Below are 22,862 nucleotides of genomic sequence, written 5' to 3' on the forward strand. Positions count from 1 at the left end.
TCTTCTGTAGGTCACCCCCCTCCGTTTAGGACTTACATTTTGAAGGAGAACTTTAGGTGTGGAGACTTAAAGATATGAAGAATCAATTGGTTGAATATAGTGGAGGCTAGAGCATTCTTAAGCAGAAGTGACAGGCGATATCCTTGTCCTATTTTCGTAGAAACATTTTGGTGCCCACTATGGGGCCGGGGACTTTCAAAGATACCCTAGCGAGACCATAAGGATGACACAAGACCCGATGAAATTTATGCAGGAGATGTGAAGAAGGATGGAGGCGATGTAGACGAAGATCAAAACTTTGAGAGTTGAGTGTGATGCAGCTAGAGAAGCTCAAGCTAATCAACAGTCTTCTGCACGCGTTCAGACACCACCCATTGTAGAATTCCTAGAATCTGATCAAGACTCCAAACAAGACACTAATCAGGATGCTGACTAGAGTGGAGACCAAGGTGAAGATCACGGCGAGACCAGCTCGTGCAGGACTGGTAACCCCCAGCTCCAACCACTCGGGCAAGGGCGCTTCATCCGTTCACGACAACAGTTATGGAGGAACAAATCCAGAAAGAGCGTTTCCTGCTCTGGAAAAGTATGAGGGATCAGGAGATCCGAAGGAACACCTAAGATCTTTCGTCGATGCTATGGCCATCTATTCTCCCAATGAGAATGTGTGGTGCAGAGTTTTTTCCTTATCAATAAAGGGAGAGGCTTTAGCATGATTCCATTCGCTTCGGCCCAGAACCATAAGCAACTTCAAGATCCTGAGAAACATGTTTGAACGACAATTTTTTTCCAGTAATGACCCAAAATTTAACGTATCTGGAGCTAACGAATATTAAGCAGGAGAAGGGAGATAGTCTCAGAAATTTTATGGACCGATACAACAAGACCGCACGACAGGTGAGGGGAGTAGGCAAGAAATTCATAATTAGTACTTTGGCCATGGCGTTGGGGCCTAGCTCTTTTGCGGACAAACTGTTCGTAAAACCCCCTATGACCCTAGATGAATTGCAAGAAAGAACTGCTAATTTCATCAGAATTGAGGAGATGGGAGTCGTCCAAAAGCGGCAACATGAGCATAATAATTCAACTTCAGGTCAAGAGAAGAAAGAGGGAAAGAAAACGTTCGTCCCAGATGAGTGCCAAAAAGGCCAAAAGTATAGAGATGGTCCAAAAGGGCCAAAATTTGAAAGGTATACCCCGTTGAACGCACCGAGGGCTAGAATTCTAGAAGAAGCTCTAAGTGTCGATCTCCTTCCACCCTTGAGGCCTTTTCTATCTTCAAAGAAAGCCGATGGAACTAAACATTGCACCTACCATCTAAATATAGGGCATATCACTGAAGATTGCACGGTGTTGAGGGATAAGGTGGAGGAATTGATTCGGGCGGGGCACCTGAGGAGGTTTGGGAAGGACGAGCGGGTGGGGAGAAGCCTACCCAAGCGGGGTAGGACTAAACGAACTGATAAGAGAGATAATAGACGTCCAGATCATAAGCAAAGCAGAAGTCGGAGTCACGACCAACCGCTGCGTGGCGTGATAAATACTATATCTAAAGGTGAGGAGAGCGACGAGGGCGTGATCAGGGAAGTGGTGGTGAAGGAGGAGGAGGAGGTCCTTCTTGAGGGAGAGCAGTTGGTCGTCGGGGGAGGAAAGATCGATGAGAAAGACGAAGGCGGGGAGAGGGGGAGGGGGAGAGGAGGAGGGGAGAGAAGGAGAGTACTCGACGGTGCTGTAGGTCCACGTGCAAATGAATTTGATCCACGTCATTAAAATTTGTTTCGTCAGCGTGCCACGACTCAATAAATTTAACGTCGTCTATTGAAATTAACGGCAAGGTTCCAATTGATTCAATTTTACAAAAATAAAGACATAATTGAGATAAAAATAAATACAAGGACCTATTTGAAACAACCCTACACAAATAGGGATGTCCGAAAGGATTAAACCTTTAATAAAAAATTTCACGCGAATCATCCAAACGAACCCTCTAACCCAACCCTACCCATTTTCCAGTTTGCAGGTTCAGCCTTTCAACCATGCTCCAAAACAAAACAATATAGATGGTAAACATCAAATTGGAAGTCAGGTTCTTTCATTCATGTTGAACCGTGTCCTGTAACTATGTATAAATTATATTAAGAAGTGAAATTAAAAAATTTATTGGTGTAGTTTTACGAGAAAATCATTTGGATGCAAAATTAATTTGAAATATGCAGTAAATTTGATTGTTGTATTTTAGTTATTATTTGCAATTTTTTTCTGTAGTAAATCAATATTGTTAGTATTTTATATTAAGAAATTAATTATGCAGACATAATAGTTCAAATATTTACGTCATCATGTCTATTTTTTAATCTTATATTTAAAAGACTTTGTAAATATTATTCTGAGATGTTTGTATAACATTCTATGTTTAAACTCTGGTATCTTACACATATTTAATACTAGTAGTATCTTTAAATGATGGATGTTTTCGATAAATTATGTTTTAATAGTTTTACTATTATTCGGCTATTGTTTTACCATTTACAAAAAAAAAATTGTGTTTGCAACTAAATGTTTGTATTGATCCGTTTTTTCATATTAGTTTAATTATAGAATTGAAAATTAAATACTGTCAATTAAATTTTATTTTGAATCCAACTTACCAGATATACAGAAAGAGAAGTTATTCGTATTCTAAGACACACAAATGAGTATTATATATTATAACCTTTTTTAAAGAAACATTTATGATATATCTTTTTTTTAATATTTTCATATCTAAAATATTAGTAAGACTTTGGGAAACGAATTTCAAGAATGTCATGAAACCGGATTATAGAGTGAGATTTGCACTGTTTATAAAGTTTGTAGAGTTTTTGTACAGTGAGATTTGCACTCATTTATTAGAATTCACCTTCCTCCTGTGGGACTTCCAAGAGATAACTCAGCGCACATACATTCAGCCAAATATCATTCCACATCCAGGTTTTGGATGTGTGAAATCTTTCCCCAGTCTTCCCCTACTTCTTTCTGACAACGATGTTTGAGTAAAGGGCAGTTACCCGAAATTGAAAATTGTGAAATTGATTCGGGAAGGCCCTCCTCCGGTAAGCTTTCGAGATTGGGGCAATCACGAAGACTCAGTTTTTCGAGAGATGAGAGTTGACGAAGACCCTCGTAGTCCAATTTTTTTAGATTTTCAAAACAATAGATGCATAGAGAAGTAAGAGAGAGGGGAAGCAAACCTTCATCAGGAAAACATTCTGCATCCACGAGTCCAATCCACAAGCTTTTCAGGGTATTGGCTCGCAAAGCTCCTTTCAATGAGCCAATAAGTGTGGAGCAGCAATTCTGGAGTTTCACGAAATTTAGATTTGATGGCAAACCTCCGTGAGGGAACGACTCAAGTTTTTGACAATCATATATGCTTAGCCTCATGAGAGATGGAAGCAATGTATGCATGCTTTCAGGCAATGATTCAAATTTTGGGCACTTTTCGATTGTCAGATACTTGAGATGATTATGACGGTCATCCTGTGAGATCATCTGCAGATTAAGAAACCCTCTGAGATTAAGCGCACTTAATGTTGGGAAGAAATGTAGAGGAAAGGTCCACGGAGAGACAGATTCATCACTGTTTGTCTTCGAGTGTGAATTAATGTCTAAGACTTCAAGAGAAGTGAAGTGCCAAACAATTTTCACCATTGATGCTTCCAAGTAGTCCCCGTCTATTTTTAGACGTTTCATTGTAGGCCATCGCACTTTTAGAGCAGTAACAGTTAAAGCTTGATCACATTGAGAAATCTTTAGATCATTTAAAGGAACAAGTTGCTCTGGCAGATCTCCTTTCAGCTTGAGACAATTACTTATTGAAAGACGTTTCAGACTTGGAAAAGCGCCTCTCACAGCTTTACACTCCCATTTTTCCAATTGTTTCATATCAGAGATCTCTAAATTTTCAAGGGAATTAAAGGAAGAAGAGTTGTTCCCATAAAAATCAGCATCAATACTCACTATCCCATCAAGTCCTCCAATCTTCAAGTCCTTTAGATCTTTCCAAAGTCCAAGTGGAGGTAAACGTTGGCAAGACTTACATTCCTTAAAGGCTAAGGACACCATCTCCCATGATGAATCTTCTAGTAACCAATCTGGAAATTGTGTGCCTCCATAGCTAAAGATTGATAACTCCTTTAAGTTTTTGGAAGGTTGCAATTTGTCAATTACATCCTCTTCTTTTTTTGAATCAATAGAGTTATCTTTCCTCCTTGAATTCCATTTCAACTCTAGCTTCACAAGGTGTGTATTATTCTTCAAATTTGCTTCTGATACATCCCGGGGTTTCTCAATTTTCTCCAACTCGTCAATTGATAGGCTTTCATGAAGGTTGTTTAGCTCTCCTAACCGTTGAATACCCAACTCGCTACTACAGCCAACGTTAAAGGAACTCATCTTTACTTTAAGATTCTTCAAATTTTTCAAATCTGGCACCTTTATCACTTTAGTCTTTATAAATTCAAGGCGACACAAAGTGGTGAGTGAATTCAAATTTGAGGGCAACTCCACCAAATCGCTACAATAATTCAACTTCAGTATTTGCAAGCGGGAAAGTGAACATATGCTTTCAGATAACTTTTTTATGGCAGTACGAGAGAGGTCTAACGAACGAAGATACTTAAGATTGCCGACACAGTCAGGTACCTCTTTAAGGTCAGAACAATGAGAGAGGGATAAGATACGCAATAAGCTAAACATGGCGAACAATTCAGGTATCGATATTTTGCAATTCCAATAACAGGGAAGTTGATCCATGCTCCTACCTGTTGGCATAAATGTACGTAACCTTTGTTTTTTGTATAAAGTTCCAAACCCTTCAAAATGTCGGTCGTAACCAAGTTCAAATGAAAAATGACGAGTTACTTCTTGTATTTTTTTTGTTTGATCAATATTGCCCCTGAAATATATGCCTCCAGCAACATATTTTGCCAAATCATTTAGAAGGTCATGCATGACAAATACTTCTTTCTTTTCAGTTAATGGTTGAAAGAGGGACCTTGATTTTAAATCATTGAAGTATTGTTGGCAAGCTTCTTCCGGACTCTTACTATGTTGATGACAGTGTAGGAAATTTTCAGTCATCCACAACTGAATCAAATCCTCTTTTCTAAACTCATAATCCTTAGGGAATAGTGCACAATAAGCAAAGCAGACCTTCAAATGAGATGAAAGGTGGATATAGCTCAATGCTAAAGCGGGAACAATATCACAACGCTCTTGGGAAAATTCCCATATTTCGCTTTGTAACACAGTTTCCCATTCTGGAACAGATGATTTGTTGTATAATAAACTTCCCATTGTTTTCAAGGCAAGAGGTAATCCTTTACATTTCTTAACAATCTTGACATCAATCTCATTGTACTTCGGATTTGGTTTAGTATCATCATTTCCGAATGCATGTTTAGCAAACAATCTCCAGCTATGTTCGTACTGTAGTTGCTCTAGGGAGTGTTCCTCTGACTGCATGATACTAGCAACTTCCTTATTACGTGTAGTGACAAGAATCCTACTCCCTTGGGCTCCGAAAACAAGGGGCTTTTGCACCTCTTCCCATTTAGATTGATTTTCATTCCAAACGTCATCCAAAACAATAAGAAATTTTTTCCCCGTAAATTTTTCTTTCAATCTTTTGTGAACCATCTGTGTATCTCTGCTATCATCAGGTGATCCAGTAACATCCTCAAGAATTGCTCTTGATACCTTGAAAACATCAAATTCATCTGAAACACAGACCCAAACTTTGACTTCAAATTTATCCTTATTCATGCTTGGGTCATTGAATAAATGTTGGGCAAGAGTGGTCTTACCCACCCCAGGCATTCCCACAATAGAAAGTATAGACAGATTGTTGTGAGTGTTAGATGTGAGCCACTCAAACACAAATTTTTTATCATCATCTCTGCCATATATAACACTTTCATTTGGCAAATATGTTGATCGTAATTTACTGACCCATCCTGAGACCCCAACATCATCAGCCTTCTTCAAACCTAGAACACGGCTTTGTGTTGCAAGATCTTCTAGGTCTTCAATGAGTTTTTCCATCCTTGATTCAAATTTATTTTCAAAGAAACTGATAAAAGAAGTGAGGGGATTGCAAACCTCTTTAGCATCATGATCTATTTCCTCCAGGAGATCCTCTGCATCATACACGGCATCTTTGGCTGCGAGAAGCCAATCTCTCACTCGCGGATTTGTGAACTGTTTCTGTTCTGCATCATCAGCCACAACATCAATGGCCAGGAGCTTCCCCTTCAAGTTGCTTATCTGTTTCTTTTTACATTTATTATCTCCACGAAATATGCCCTCAAAACGAGAAAATAAAATGTCAAAAGTCTTCTCAAAGAATTTGGACAGAGCAGCATCGGTAATCAATTGAACAGCCATGGTAGAAAATGGGGTGGTTGAATGGGAATGAGTGAGTGCTTAGATAATCTAGATGAAAAACTATTTAATGGAAGATGGATACAGAAAAACGGAATATGCAGATGAACGGAAATGAGTAAATTGAAAGAGAATCACAATCCATTGAATAATGCAGTGCAGAAGGTCATTTTGTTCGAAGACCATAATAATCAACCAATAAATTTAAAGTCTTCCCGTCAAAACAAATTTACACAGCTGTTTTCCATCAATGAATATTTATTTCCATCATATTTATTAGAGTATGGTAGGATGAGAAAAGTTTACCTTCATTTAACACACATAATAAAAGATAAAATAGGGTGAATTTTTTGTAGTTATAAGAAAAAAAAAGTAAGAAAGGAAAGTGTCAAATGTAAAAAATTTATGTTCGTGAAAGTATCATTTATCTATTAGTTTATTTATTTTTTAAAATAGGTACTATGCAAAAACATACTTTGAAAATTCAATCACTACTAAAAAATGAGTTTTGACATCCATTATTTTTTATATTTGAAGTTAGTTTAAACTCTAACATCTTAGCTAGAGATGTCAATTTAACTTCGGAATGGAAAACCAAGTAATTGGGGTTGGTTATGATATAGACCTGTTGGGTTCATTGAGGAGGAGATTCACTTGAGAGACACAAACACCAATGATATCTAAGCTCAATCATATAAAGGATTAACATCACTATGTATCCAAAACCTTAACGCAATAGGTTAATGGATCTTTCATCTTTATATAGTGTACTACTTTCTCATTTCTATCCAATGTGAGACTTAGATTCACACTTTATTCCCAAGAAGACCAACGTTAATTGATGTCTTTTAGTGTACTAATAAACGTCAATTATAGCATTTCTTTAAAAAAATTTATTTGTTTTTACAATTTTTCCTAAAACCTAGAAAACACAAAACATCTAGCACAATATTTTGTATTGAATGTTTCCATCATAGTTTCAAGATTAAAAGTATGAACTAATAAAAACTAAGACTAAAACTAAAGTTATCAAAACAAAAAGTATTAAAACTAAACTAATAAATGATATGATCCTGTCCAGGAAAGAGTACAATCTTCTCTAAATGTGAATTCTCAAGGAATACAACAAAAATAAACCAAAGAATAATGCGGAACAAGACAAAGATGGGGACACGACAATCTAGCAGATTGATAAGTCAAGTGAAGATTCGTCACAAAGATATTAATCGTTTATAAGAATCAGAGTTTTAATCCAAGAACCAAATAATCCTCTCTAAAAAATGGAAATGCATATATTATGATTCAAAAGTGTCTACATATGTATTTTGTATCCCTATATACAAGCACAAAATTTTAAGGCACCTAAGAAACTCCAAAAGAAAGCCCAAAATACATTAAGCCCAAAAATAATTCAAAAATTAAAAAAATAAATACAAACCAATTATTTTCCATTAAAAGAAAATTGCAAATATTTTTAATTTCCTAAATTATTTTATAATTATGCTTCAAGCCATGATCTTCATGTCTCTTAAATTTCAATATTCATAAAGCATCATGAGGCTAAAGGAGATTTATTGTTCTGATTGTTTTTTCCTTGACCTTCTCTTAGGTCCTTTGATATGCAAAGGCTCTTCCTCAAGTCATCTTCTAAACGATCAAGGGACATTCCTCTATTATTCCCTCCTTGAAGCGAATTTATCCCCAAATTAGTACCTACATCAAATGGAGTCAAATCATTAATTTTGAAATTAGAACTTTCTCCATAATCATTAGGTAGATGTATAATGTAAGCGTTATCATTAATTTTTTTAAGAACTTGAAAAACTCCATCTTCTAGGGAGGAGCTTAGATTTCCTTTTGGAAGGAAATCTTTCCTTCCTATGTTGTACCCACACTCAAACTTTGACAGATTTAACAATGTCTTTGAAGATGCTTTAACTTTTCATCATGTCATTGTTGCATCCATTGTCCAAGTATCAACTTCCTTCTCATTAGGAGATTCTTGACTAGCATAGAATAAGAGTTTCTCCTTATTATGTTCTTCGGTAAAGTTTGCTTTATGCTTATTTTTATTACGACAATACTTCTCTACATATGCCATATGGAGGATATTTTTCTTGATTAGTCATAGAAATTTCTCCTTTACTTTTATTTCCTTCATAATCCTTATTGTGAGATAATAATTTTAGTTTTGATTGAAAGACATTTTTGACTAAGTCTTCTTCATGTCTTTTCAATCTTTGTTCGGGAGACACAATACCAATGAGATATGAGTCCAACCATATATAAAGGATTGACACCAGTCTCTATCCAACGTGAGACTTAGACTCACACTTGTATTCCCAAAAGAAATAGTTAATAGAATAGAAAAAATGTAAAAATAGTAGAATGTGAAAATAGTAATTGAAAGAAAATTGTCATAGTTGTAATAAATATTGTCTTACATCAAATAAAAGAATACATAAATATTTATAGATTTATAAATTATTCTTAATAATGTTAGCTACAATTTACGTGAGATATTCTAAATTTTTATCTTTTATTTTTTTCTCCTTTATATCTTAAACTTTTCTATAATATTCTAAAACTTATATTACATTTTTTATTTTTAAATTTTTTTATATTCTTTAAGAATTTGCATTATACTTGATGCAAATAGGTGCAGTATTGTATTTTATCAAACTGCAGAGAGCGTCAAAGATCCCTACACCTGCGACAAGGAGGAAGATCAGTCCACTCCTCCACCAACAAAAGAAACCGTTAACAACGAACACGTGAGACCAAAGCAACAACGATCACACAACGACAAGACGACGCCGACAAACCACAACTAAGCTACCGCGCTGAACGGACAAAATATTAAAATAATATTACAATTTGCCATTTCATGATCTTAAATAAATTGTAGCCGACCAAATGCATCACTATTCGAAACAAACAACATTACAATATATTCAGATTTTGAATGTGAGCAATCTTTTCCCAATCTTCCCCTCCTTCTGTCTGGCAACGCTGTTCGAGCAAAGGACAATCGCCTATACAAAGATATGAAATTGATCTTGGAAGACCTTCCTCTGGTAAGCATTGGAGGTTAGGGCAGCTAACAAGAGTCAGTCTTCTGAGAGATGAGAGTTGATAAAGACCTTTATAATCTAACTTTTCTAGATTTGGACAATCACATATTGTTAAAGAAGTAAGAGAGAGTGGAAGCAAGCCTTCACCAGGAAAACATTCTGCATCCATTCCTTCAATCCACAAGCTTTCCAAAGAAGAACGGTCTCCGAAAGCTCCTTTCAGTGAGAAAACAAGTCTAGAACAATTACTCAGTCTCATGTCATTTAGATTTGATGGCAAACCTCCATCAGGAAACGACACAAGTCTCGGACAATCTTCTATCCATAGTGATTTGAGAGACAACATATGCATGATTCCAGATAATGATTCAAATTTAGGACATTTTTTGATTGTCAGATCCTGGAGATGATAATGAGCGTGATCCTGTAAAACCTTCTGTAGATTACCAAACCCTCTAAGATTAAGGGTCCTGAGTATTGGAAAGAAATCTAGTGAAAAGGTCCTTACAAAGACACAGTCATCACTCATGGACTCCAGGGATGAAGAAATGTCCAAGTGCTCAAGAGTGTTAGATCCAACCATTTCCAGCAAGGATGCTTCCGTGTTGTGCCCACCCATTACGAGCCTTTTCATGGCCGAATCCAATTGTAGCTTTCCACAGTGACGTAGTTCTAAATCTAGAGCCCTTGGAGCGAAAGCCTCAAGTTGTTCGCAGTTTGTAATGTGTAGTGTTTCCAAAGGAACAAGTTGCTCTGGCAATTGTCCTTTTAGTTTGGGACAAAAGCTTATAGAAAGATGTTGTAGACATGGATAAGCACCTGTCACAACTTTACATTCCCTTTTTTCCCATTGTCTCATATCGGAGAAATACAATGTTTCAAGAGATTTAAACGAAGAAGAGTTCTTCCCATGAAAATCAGCATCAATATTCACTATCTGATCAAACCCTGAAATCACCAGCTTCTTGAGGAATGGCAAAAGACCAAGCGGAGGTAAACTTTGGCAAGATTTACATTTGTTCAACTCTAACGACACCATATTCCAAATTGAAGTTTGTTGCAACCAGTTTGGAAATTTATTCTCACCATGGTTAAAGATTGACAACTCCTTTAAGGTTTTGGAAGGTTGCAGATTCTCAAGTACGTCCTCTGCTTTTTTTGAATCAATAGAGTTCCCAGTCCTCTCCCATCCCAATGTCAGACTCTCAATGTGTGTTTTATTCTTCAAATCAGCTTCGAATGCATCCTGAGGATTCTCAATGTCATGCAGTTCCCCAATTGATAAGTCTTCGTAAAGGTTGTTGAGCTTTCCTAGCCGTTGAATACCCGACTCCATGATAAGGTCAACATTAAAGTTACTCATTATTACTTTAAGATTTTTTAGCTTTTCCAAACCTGGTGGCACTTTTCTCACTTTAGTGAACCTAAATTCAAGGCGACACAAATTAGTGAGTAAATGCAAATTTATGGGCAACTCCTCCAAATATGTACAATAGTTCAACTCCAGTATTTGCAAGTGGGATAGTGAACATATATTTTCAGGTAGTTTTCTTATTGCAGTATCAGAGAGGTCTAAGGAACGAAGAAGCTTGAGATTGCCAACAGAGTCGGGTAATGATTCAAACTTAGGGCACCCTTTGATTGTCAGATTCTCCAAATTTGATGGCAAACCTCCGTAAGGGATCGACTTAAATCTTGGACAGTCTTCTATCCATAGCGATGTAAGAGACAACACACGCATGTTTCCAGACAACGATTCAAATTTAGGACATCTTGTGATTGTCAGATCCAGTAGATGATCATGATGAGCTTGATCTTGTGAAATCATCTCTAGATTACGTAACCAAGAGAGAACAAGTCTCTTGACTGTTGGGAAGGAGTCTAGTGGAAAGGTCGTTAGAGGGATAGAGCCATCACTGATTACCTCTACAATTTCCAAATCATCAAGAGTGTGGGACCCATCACTTTCAGAGAAAAATGCTGTCATGTGGTGCCCGTCCATTCTAGGCCATTCCATTGGAGCCCAATCCAATTGCAACTTTCCACAGTGACGTAGGTCTAATTCTAGAGTCCTGGGAGGGAAAGCTTCAAGTTGTTGGCAACGTGTAATTTTTAGTGTTTTCAAAGGAACAAGTAGCTCTGGCAGCTGTCCTTTCAGTTTCGGACATTTCTTCAGAGAAAGAATTTGAAGATTTGGAAAAGCACCTGTCACAGCTTGGCATTCCCATTTTTCCCATTGCTTCATATCGGAGAACTCCAACTTTTTAAGGGATTGAAATGAAGAAGAGTTGTTTCCATGAAAATAAGCATCAATGCTCACGGTCTCATCAAACCCTGAAATATACAGGCTCTTCAGAAATGGCAAAAGACCAAGCGGAGGTAAATGTTGGCAAGATTTACAATTGAGCAACACTAAGGACACCAGGTTTGGTAACGAATCTTCTAGTAACCAGTTTGGAAATTTACTCCCACCATAGTTTAAGATTGACAACTCCTTTAAGTTTTTGGAAGGTTGCAGATTCTCAATTACGTCTTCTTCTTTTTTTGAATCAATAGAGTTCCCAGTCCTCTCCAATGCCAATGTCAGCCTCACAAGGTGTGTTTTATTCTTCAAATCGACTTCTAATGCATCCTCAGGATTCTTAATGCACTGCAGTCCCCAAATTTCTAGGTGTTCAGAAAGGTTATTAAGCTTTCCTAGCCGTTGAATACCCGACTCCATGCTATGGTCAACATAAAAGACATTCATCATTACTACAAGATTCTTTAATTTTTCCAAACCTGGTGGCACTTTTCTCACTTTAGTGAACCTAAATTCAAGGCTACACAAATTAGTAAGTAAATGCAAATTTATGGGCAACTCTTCCAAATATGTACAATAGTTCAACTCCAGTATTTGCAAGTGGGATAGTGAACATATTTTTTCAGGTAGTTTTCTTATTGCAGTATGAGAGAGGTCTAAGGAACGAAGAAGTTTAAGATTGCCGACAGAATCAGGTAACTCTAAAAGGTTAGAACAATGAGAGAGCGATAAAATACGCAAGAACATGAACTCGGAGAACAATTCATGTATCGACATACTGCAAAACCAATGAAAGTAATCCAGTTTCCTATCTGGTGTTGGTAGAAATGTACGCAAGCTTTCCGTTTTGCATAAAGTTCCAAATTCATGAAAGCGTCCAAAGTTAGGAAGTTCAAATAAAAAATGCCGAGTTACTTTTTGTATATTATTTGTTTGACTATCTTTGCACCTGAAAAATATGTCTCCGGCGATGTATCTTGCCAAATCATTTAGAAGGTCATGCATGACAAATAGTTCTTTCCCATTACCTGAGGGTTGAAAGAAGGACCTTGATAATAGATCATTGAAGTATTGTTGGCAAGTTTCATCCGGAGTCTTACTATGCTGTTGAAAGTTTTCAGTCATCCACAACTGAGTCAACTCTTCCTTCTTAAACTCATAATCCTTGCGGAACAAGGCACAATAAGCAAAGCAGGTCTTCAAATGGGAAGGCAGGTGGACATAGCTCAATGCTAAAGCGGGAACAATATCACAACGATCTTTTGGAATTTCCCATATCTCGTTTTGGAACACAGTGTCCCATTCTGAAACAGATGATTTGTTGTATAATAGACTTCCTATTGCTTTCAAGGCAAGAGGTAGTCCTTTACATTTTTTAACAATCTTCTTGCCAATCTCTCTGCATTCTGGATTTGGTTGAGTATCATCACGAAATGCATGTTTAGCAAACAACTCCCAGCTATCATCTTCCTGCAATTGCTTTAGAAAGCGTTCTTCTGAAAACATGGTAGAAGCAACTTCCTTACTACGGGTAGTCACAACAATTCTACTTCCTTGGGCTCCGAGAAGAAGGGGTTTTCGCACCTCTTTCCAATTAGATAGGGTTTCGTTCCAAACATCATCCAAAACAACAAGAAATTTTTTGCCCGTCAATTTTTCTTTCAATCTTCTGTGAACCATATCTGTATCTGAACTATGATCAGGTGATCTAGTAACATCCTCAAGAATTTTTCTTGATACTTTGAAAACATCAGATTCAACTGAAACACAAACCCAGGCTCTGACATCAAATTTAGCCTCATCCACCCTTGGATCATTGAATACATGTTGGGCAAGAGTGGTCTTACCCACCCCTCCCATTCCCACTATAGAAAGTATAGATAGGTTGTCGGGAATGTCAGATGTGAGCCAGTTAAAGACAAATTCTTTGTCATCATCTCTGCCATAGATAACACTATCGTTTGGCAAATATGTTGATGTTAGTTTACTGCCCGATCTTGATCCCTCCCCAAAATCATGACCTCTTTCCAAACCTAGAAGATGACTTTGTGTTGCAAGATCTTCTAGGTCTTCAATGAGTTTTTCCATCCTTGATTCAAATTTATTTTCAAAGAAACTGATAAAAGAAGTGAGGGGATTCCCAACCTCTTTAGCATCATGGTCTATTTCCTCCAGGAGATCCTCTGCATCATACACGGCATCTTTGGCTGCGAGAAGCCAATCTCTCACACGTGGATCTGTGAACTGTTTCTGTTCTGCATCATCAGCCACAACATCAACGGCTAGGAGCTTCACCTTCAAGTTGCTTAACTGCTTCTTGTGGCTTTTATTTCCACGAAATATGTCTACAAAACGAGAAGCCAAATTGTCAATAGTCCTCTCAACAAAGGTGGACACTAGAGCACCGGCAATTTTTTCGGCAGCCATGGTAGAAAGTGGATTTGTGGAATTGAAATGAGTGATCTGAATGAATGAGTAAATAGAAAGTCAATGACAATCCAATGAATAATGCAGTGCAGAAGGTCATTTTTTTCGAAGACCATAATAGTCAACCAAAAAATTTAAAGTCTTCCTATCAACACAAACTTACAGATGTTTTCCATCAATGATTAAGTGGCCGTGATTCTGTTTCCATCATTTCTATTAAATTGTGTTTCAATTTTCAACTCGTTTAATTTTCAAAAAAATAGATAATGTGCAGAAGTTTATATTCCAGGTTTTTTACTACAATTTGAGAGATTTATTGAAAGTTCAATCTTTGTATTATGTAGCTCATACTCGTTGCATTATGTAACAACTCTCTCAAACAAAGATAACATTTCATATAATTTTCAATATATATCCTCGGTTAAACACAATGATCACACGGCTGAACACAAGAATATCTTTAGAGATATTGATGACTTTGTTGAAGTTAAAGTTGTTGGATGACTGGTACCCGGTAAGTCAAAATCAGAGGCCCTCGTGTTGAAGAACAATAAAGTTACGTGCTATCAAAGATGTCTTAAATTGTTAGACATTTAAGTGTAAATTTAAGTTTTCGATTGAATAAGAAAGAAAAAATTAAACAATATATAAAATAGAAAGACTCATACTTACTAATTTTAAATAATTGATAAGTTAAAATATCTATTAAAAATTAACTTAATTTGTTATAACTTAAAAATTAAAACTACAGCTAGTGTAAATTTTTTTTTAAAAAAAAGTTCATTGAAAAAAGAAAAGTAAAACATAAAAGGAAGAGAAGAAGATAATAGAAATCATGCTCCAAAAGAAAACCATATAGATGGTAAACATGAAATTGCAAATCAAGTTCATTCAACCATGTTAAACCGGGTCCTGTAACTATGTATAAATTAGCTGTGTTATCACATAACAAAAAGGATAAACTAGAAAGGTGGAAAACTATTTTCTTCAGTGGGGCCAATTTAAACTAGAAATGCTCATATTTTAACTGGAATATAGAAATGCTCATATTTCTCCAATCGGTAAGAACTATTTCACAATTGACAAATCCAACCATAGTTTAACAGATAATAATTAAATATTATATTATAATGTTATATAAAACAACATTTAATCAAAGACAAATTATTAGAAATTTCATAACATTAAGAATTAGAGGTACAAAGAGAAAACGAGAATGAATTCAATTCGAAAGATGTTTTTTAACATGTTTAACCAAATATTCTGTATTTAACGGGTGCATAATAAGTGTTCACAAATGTATGATGAATATTTATTAGTTGTATTAGAAAGTGAGTTTATGCCTAACTCATTCCCACAAAACCGGCTTGTAAGGTGAGGTTTGCACCTCACTTATATATTATAAATTGGCCTTATCTCTAGTCGATGTGGGACTTCCAACACACCACCTTCACGCCGAGGTATAGACATCTCGTGCGTGATAGTAGAAATTGGGTGGTCCGATAACGGCCCGAAAGCGGGTGGAATAGAAGAATAGAATGTCCACTTAGAACTCGCTAGGATAGACTCTAACCATGGCTCTGATATCATATTAGAAAGTGAGTTTATGCCTAACTCATCCCCACAAAACCGGCTTGTAAGGTGAGGTTTGCACCTCACTTATATATTATCATTTGGCCTTATCTCTAGTCGATGTGGGACTTTCAACAAGTTGTGGGGAACACTCCACAACATTATTGGTTGATGAGTAGTGATGAAGGAAAGAGATGTTCACCTACTCAATTTCAAAGTTCCTTACTAGGGTGGGTAAAATTAATATGACAAAACATATTATACTAAAAATACTAAATTATTTATAATAAAAATTGAAATGAACTATTTTATAGTTCACTTTTAAAAAATTAGAACATCTAAAAGTGTGCTATAGTGAATTGTTCATATTAACGAAACACATGTTACATTCACATTGACGAAAAATCAAAACATGTTGAGTAAGATTGAAGGTTGAAACGGGTTGGTTCAAACTAAAGATTTAAATGAATCGAGCTAAAATTTGAGACGACTCGACCTGAGTTGAAGATCGTGACAGTTGACCCGGATTAAAGGTCAAGACGGATCCAGTCGGATCAAAGGTCGAGACGAGCTAAGCTGAATCACGATCGAAATTTGGCTGATTTCGACCACAATCAAATTGAAATTTAGTCGAATTTGACCAAGTCATCCCCAACTGAAATTTGACCCAACTTGGCCAAGTTGTCCCTGGTTAAAATTTGGCCAAATTGGACTAAGTTGACCATAGCTATAATTTGGTCGAATTTGACTGAGTTGGCCCTGACTAAATTTGGCCGAGCTGACACCGATCGAATTCGACCGAGTAGACCCTGATCAAAATTCGGTCGAATTTGGCCGAGTTGGTCTCGATCAATAATTGGAAAAATACAGTCAAGTCGTGTCTGACTAAAATTTGGGCAAACTAAGACGGATCGGCTCTGACTTAAATTCAACTAAGTTAGCTTCTACCGAAATTTAGTCTAATTCGACCGAGTCTACCACAATCAATATTTGACTGAATTCGACTAACTCAGTCCTGACCAAAATTTTGTCAAATTCTATCGAGTCGATCCCATTTTAAATTTGATCAAATTAAAATTTAACCGAATTCGACTGAGTTAACCTTAATGAAAACTCGACCAAATTTGACTATTGAATGTTAATTTTTCAGTTTATTTTTAATACAATTTAGTTTGATATATAGAACCAAAAATAGTTCACCCCATTTAAACTAATTTCAATTCAAACAAATGACTTTTAATTCATAATCTGTTTGTTCATTAGACTACACAAAATATAAAAGCTAGACATTAAGTTTGCATTATTTTAAATATGTTTAACGAAAGATTTTGTATTTAATGGTTCATAATAAGTGTTTTAGTAAGTTTCAAATTTTGAAGGTATGATCGATATTCATTGGTTGTGAGACTGAACATCCATTGGAGGTTGAGAAGTGATGAAGGAAAGATATGTTCACCAACCTTAATTTAAAGCTCATTACTACGCATTTCATTTCATTGATGAGTCCTTCACCCAACCCAAGCTGCACTTCAAATCACTCATTCATTTCCATTCTACTCGTAATATGTAAACTAGACAATGACAAACACAACAACTGAAATAAATGTATTCGGAAAATCTAAAATTATTTCCACCTTAAAGAATTAACATAATAGTTAAAACAAAATATAAATAAACACTTTTTTAAATATACATTATGTGAAGTATTGATTAATAATACACATTAAGTCATTCTTTGTTTCCTATACCATACACAATATACCTCAATTTGTTTTATAGTCCCTACATAACACCTTATTTTAATTATGTGTATTATTAAAAAATTGTTGCCATAATTTATTATAAAAAATTGTAAAAGATAAAATGTAATATTAAAATCAAATTTTTGGATAATTACAGGAAATGTATTAGTATCTTACCATGCCTATCTAAATACAATAAAATAGATGTGAATTTTAAAATATTTAATTTCTTTCAAAAATAAAAATAAAAACTAGAAAAAAATCACAAAAACATAATTTTTATTTTTAGAGCCAACAAAATGTACCTCAGTCTTAAGTATTTTTATTCACTATGTGTTTCGGTAGGGTTTGGAGGTCCCTTGCTCAAAACACTCTATGTTGTCTTTAAGACCGGATGGACTTTAAAGGCTGGACTGACCTTGAAGACTGGGTATACCTTGAAGACTAGGCGAGCTTGAAGACTGAGCGAATCTTGAAGACCGGATGGGCCTAAGCACTCCTGATTGTATTGAAGATCGGTCGGAAAAACGTTGCACAAGGTTGAAGACCGGATGAACATTGCCCAAGGCACTCCAGGTTGAAGACCGAACGAGCTGCCTAATAGTCCTCCAGTTGGCACGTAGGCCGGACGGGCTCCCAAGTGGTCGTCCTTCCTCCTCTTTGTCCAAGCCGTGTGAGCGAGAACCTATCAAAGTTACTCCGACGCTCAAGTTAGTAATGTAAGCGAGTGGTTGGGAGAGCAAGTAATGCATGTATATTGTGTATCGTGGTCGTAAAGTCATACCTGAGACCTTTATTTATACTAGTTGGTGATGGGCCTTTACCTTTCGTTGGCCTAATGACGCCCCAATCACACCTTAATCCGCATTAAGGGCTTAATGAGTCATTATTAGTGGGCATGGCCTAGGTGGACGACCATGGGAGGACGTCTTGGGAGGACAGTGGACGAACTGGGCAGTCGGATTGGAAGGTTGGTCGGCCTGGTGGTTGGTCGACCTGGATGGTCAGTCTGGTGGTTGGTCAGCCTAGGAAGGGTCGTTCGACCTGATTTCTTCACTCTGATTTGAGCCATTAATAAGTGCAGACCATTTAAGCTATGATTTGCTAAAGTAAGAGCTTGGTTGCACCTTGAGAAATAGCTCAAAATTGTTGGTATAGTAGTTGGACGATCTGCTTTACATTTGCTTAATCTCGTTTCTGTGTTAAAATTCTGGCTGTAGCATTTAGATCATTGCTAGCCATCTATATTGTCATTCTACTGATTTGAGCAATTTTTGAGTGGTATGTTTGAGTCAAATACCTGGTTTGCAACCTGTTTCAATTTTTGAATGAAAATTTGGATGGTTGAGTTGAATATATGAAGTAAAATTGGGTTTGGAACATTGCCTTTGTGAGTAATTTGAAATCTGCATGAGTTATCTTATCAAATCACTTCATAATCATATATCAAACTTGCTGATGTAATTTGTAATTTGAATTCTGCATCTTGTAACCTCACTCTTGTCTCTCTCTAACTCAATGGTACCAAAGGCTATTGCCCCTCGGTAATTACCGAAGGACAGAAGCCCTCGGTAAATGTTAGCGACAAGGGATTTACCGAGGGTTTTTTGGCCGTCGATAAGCCGTCTGTAATTACCTTGTACTGACGATTTCTGGCTGTTTCCGAGGACTTTTGGCCTTCGATAATGCCCTTCTTTTTTGTAGTTATAGAAGAGGGATTCACTAGTCCAGAAGACACATTCACTCTTACTGTAGCTCAAAAGGAGTTGAAGGAAAACAAGCAAAAGGATTCAAGGTCTTTATTTTCTCTTCAAGAAGAACTTGATGACACAATTTTTTCAAGAATTATAGGTGCCACAAGTGCAAAGCAAACTTGGATAGTAGTACATGATGAGTTTCAAGGAAATGATGAGGTACACAATATTAAACTTCATTCTCTAAAACGGGAGTTTGAATTAATAAGAATGAAAGAATTTAAGACCATTAAAGACTACTATTCTAGAATAAAAGAAATAATCAGTCAGATGCATCGTTTGAATGAAATGGAGACAACTTTTATAGTAAATTTGCATTGTTTGATACATGAAATCCAATCCTAATGAAGTTTTTACTAAATCATTTCACAACATTTAGAATCTTTGGTGTTTATAATTTGAATTTCATTCATGATGATTACAACAATGTTTGTATCAAAGTTGTAATTGCTAAATAAGCATTATTAGACAAACAAACATAGATCCTATGGTAAGCAATACTTGGAACTTCCATATAATACTTGTAACAAATTGGTACACTTGTCAAAAAGTTAACAACAAGTCATCAAGTCAATCACTGAAACAAAATAGCAAAGGAAACATCGAACTATTCAATTGAAAGAAAGCATCAGACCAAGTATAAGAGAAACTCGACATTTCAATATTCGAGTAAAATGCAAGAGAAACTTAGTATTCCAATACCCGTGTACAAGAGAAAATCGACATTCTAATATCCAAGTCCAAAATGGGGCTAAAAATAGGTGGTCTGCCTCTTTGCCTTCTCAAAACTCTTAGAATAGGCAAATAACTTTTTTGTTCAGATATATCACCTCATCCTAAAGAGCCTCAACATTTGTCGGTCTTTCCGACCTTGGCCATCAAGGTCGCCTTCGTCCTTTGCTTGCGAGAATTCAAAAGTCAATTGACCAACATGGTTGGAGCTTTGTGCCAACTTCAACATTTTTTTGGTTAGCTTTTGGTCGACTTCTATACACGTCGGCCTGACCATCTATCTCAATTTTAACCTCGGCCACCTTCACTTCCTTCTACAGCAGGAAATTTTGAAAGAAAGGATAAGAAACGCAATGGCAAGTCCAAAAAAGACTCAGAATGACATAAAAATTCTCAAAGAGGATACTTGAAGTGAAGTAATGATAAAGAAATCCAATATAGAAGTAAGTTAAATTCGTCTTCAACTCAGCCAAATATTAGCAACAGGATCTACCCAAACTAGCAACACCCAACAAAATATACCTAGGAAGGAAACATCTAAGCAAAAGTCTACCTAAATTCGACAATAGTAAGCAAAGCCTACCTAAAGTCAACATCACCTAATAGAGCTTGCCCAAGCCAACAACCTAGCATAAAGCTTGCCTAAAATTAACAGCACAAGTTGGTAGCATTATTCTTACACAACAAATTTGAAACGAACTCAACTAAATGATCAATCTACATGTGAGCTTAGTCGAATGACCAAACAACATATGAGCTCGGTTGAATTGCCAAACAACATACGAGCTCGGTTGAATGGCCAAATGACATAAGAGTTCGGCCAATCTACAAGTTGGCAAAGCCCAACAAAGAGAGCAATCACACGAGCACCCGTTACACTAAATCAATCTTATGATACAAGAAGGTTTATGTACATACCCAACCCAAATATGACAATGACTCATTACTAACTCTTGGTAGTTTTATAATATTTTTTAATAGTCATTAATGTCTTTTAATTAGAGCTGTCAAAACGGGTTACTCGGCCCGACCCGGTCCGACCACCACGGGTTGGTCATTTAGTGAGTTAACCCAACCCGACTCATTTATTAGCGAGCCAGAAAAATTTGAACCTGACTCGACCCACCACGGGTTGGTGGGTAAACGGGTTGGCTCACTTAATTACAATTTGTTTTAAATAAAAAAATTTACAAACTTTCTATAATTCAAATCTAAACAAATTTCATTCTCAACATGGGTGTTTAATTAATTTTGAAAATAAGAATTTTAAATAATTCTTTTCAAGCAAAAAAAAATAATAAATATTTTTTTATAAAATTAAAATTAAATTTTAATAAAATAAAATTAGGTAGGTGGGTTGGTGGGCCGACTCGGCCCACCACGGGTTCAACCCGCATGAGCTGGATTTAAATGAGTCGGGTTAAAATCTGACCCGCGTAAAAAAAATACAATTTTTTCAAACCTAATCCGATTCAGGGTGTTGCTCCCTCCACCACCACACCTTTCTCCCTCTACCTCCCCTTTACTATTTTGTCCCTCAGTAAAATTTTATTTTTAGGGTTATTATTTTTTAATTTTACCCATTCACAACCTATTTCACTAATAACCTATTCTAGTCCCGTACATGAGTAAAATACTTTTCTTTCATTTTAACATTATATTTCTTCCTCGCTTTCTTTTGTCTTTGTGAGATACTACAAGTTACAAAGGTTGGTGGTGGTGGAAAGAATTATCAAGCAGTCTCCCTCTCGTGGTGCAGTGTCGCTCTCGTGGTGCAGTGCGTGGAGTGGTGCAGTGTGTGTCGTGCTTCCTCGTATTCGAATAAACCTTGAAATAAAACCCTAAAATAAAAAACGTAACCTTTAAATGGAGGTGACATCCGTTGAAGATGTCACCTCCGTTTAAAGGTTACGTTTTTTATTTTAGAGTTTGTTTTATTAGGGGACATCCGTTGAAGGATGTCACCTCCGTTGATGTATACTTCCTCACGCTGGTTGATGCTCTGGACGCTCCTCGGTGTTCCTCCACACCACGGCGGCGACGCTCCTTCACCCCATGGCGACAATGGAAGCTTTCAAACAAAAAAAAAAAAACTGGAAAGAAAAAGGAATGGAAGTGCGGGAGGTGGGGAGGTGAAACGGAAATGGGGAAAGAGAAAGAGAGTTTCGTGGGTGGGTGCTGGGAAAGTAAAATTAGGGTTTCAAATTATTGAAAATAGGTAAAAGGATATAATTATATTTAAAATAATGTGGGGAGGTGGAGGAAGTATAGGGTGGTGGTGGAGGAAGCAACACCCTCCAATTCAACTCGTGGTGAACCAAATTGGTCCGTAGGTTGTGATCCATTTTCACAGCTCTACTTTTAATACCACATGTCAACAAATCATATTGTCTATTTAAATCACACAAAGACATACGATTTATAAATACACATGATATTTTTTTCAAAAAAGAACTTCTAAAATTCATACTCATTATTTTATTAATGAAAAATCCAATTTTTTATTCTAATTTGAACATCAAAAAGTTTTTTACATATGAATCTTATCTAGAAACACACACAAGAAACCTAGATGAGATAAAAGCAACCAAAAACCAATACAATAACCCGGTTGAGATAAAAGTAACATATAAATTATTTTATTACTAACAGAAAAGCCGACATTTTAACAGCGTCTATAATTATTTTTATTTAATTTGTTTTATAATTTTTTGAAAATAAAAAATATATTTTATTTTTATTTTTATTTTATGTAATTTTGCTTATTACATAAACATAATGATTATTATTTATTATACATTTAAATTGTAATAAAAAAGGTTTAACTACTAAATGA

General features: G+C 36.2%; 3 protein-coding genes across 4 annotated transcripts; 1 reads left to right on the plus strand and 2 right to left on the minus strand.

The window, feature by feature from the left end:
- Positions 1 to 795: 795 nt before the first annotated feature.
- On the plus strand, positions 796 to 1,770 carry LOC108324825 (uncharacterized). The gene has a single exon (XM_017557752.1). It carries the CDS (start codon positions 796 to 798, stop codon positions 1,768 to 1,770), a length of 975 nt encoding a protein of 324 aa, XP_017413241.1.
- A 1,035-nt stretch (positions 1,771 to 2,805) lies between these two features.
- On the minus strand, positions 2,806 to 6,593 carry LOC108324174 (putative disease resistance RPP13-like protein 1). Its single transcript, XM_017557032.2, has one exon. It carries the CDS (start codon positions 6,424 to 6,426, stop codon positions 2,956 to 2,958), a length of 3,471 nt encoding a protein of 1,156 aa, XP_017412521.1. The 5' UTR covers positions 6,427 to 6,593; the 3' UTR covers positions 2,806 to 2,955.
- Positions 6,594 to 9,280: 2,687 nt separating this feature from the next.
- On the minus strand, positions 9,281 to 14,285 carry LOC108324295 (putative disease resistance protein RGA4). Of its 2 annotated transcripts, XM_052877646.1 has the most exons (2): positions 12,828 to 14,285; positions 9,281 to 11,831 (listed from the first exon to the last, which is right to left on the minus strand). In XM_052877646.1, exons 1-2 carry the CDS (start codon positions 14,224 to 14,226, stop codon positions 9,367 to 9,369), a joined length of 3,864 nt encoding a protein of 1,287 aa, XP_052733606.1. In that variant the 5' UTR covers positions 14,227 to 14,285; the 3' UTR covers positions 9,281 to 9,366. The 2 variants fall into 2 exon arrangements, with proteins under 2 accessions (XP_052733606.1, XP_017412697.2); XM_017557208.2 differs by having other exon boundaries at positions 9,281 to 14,285.
- Between the last annotated feature and the right edge of the window lie 8,577 nt (positions 14,286 to 22,862).

This window comes from Vigna angularis, chromosome 5, assembly GCF_016808095.1.
Source record: "Vigna angularis cultivar LongXiaoDou No.4 chromosome 5, ASM1680809v1, whole genome shotgun sequence".
Classification (NCBI taxonomy): Eukaryota; Viridiplantae; Streptophyta; class Magnoliopsida; order Fabales; family Fabaceae; genus Vigna; species Vigna angularis.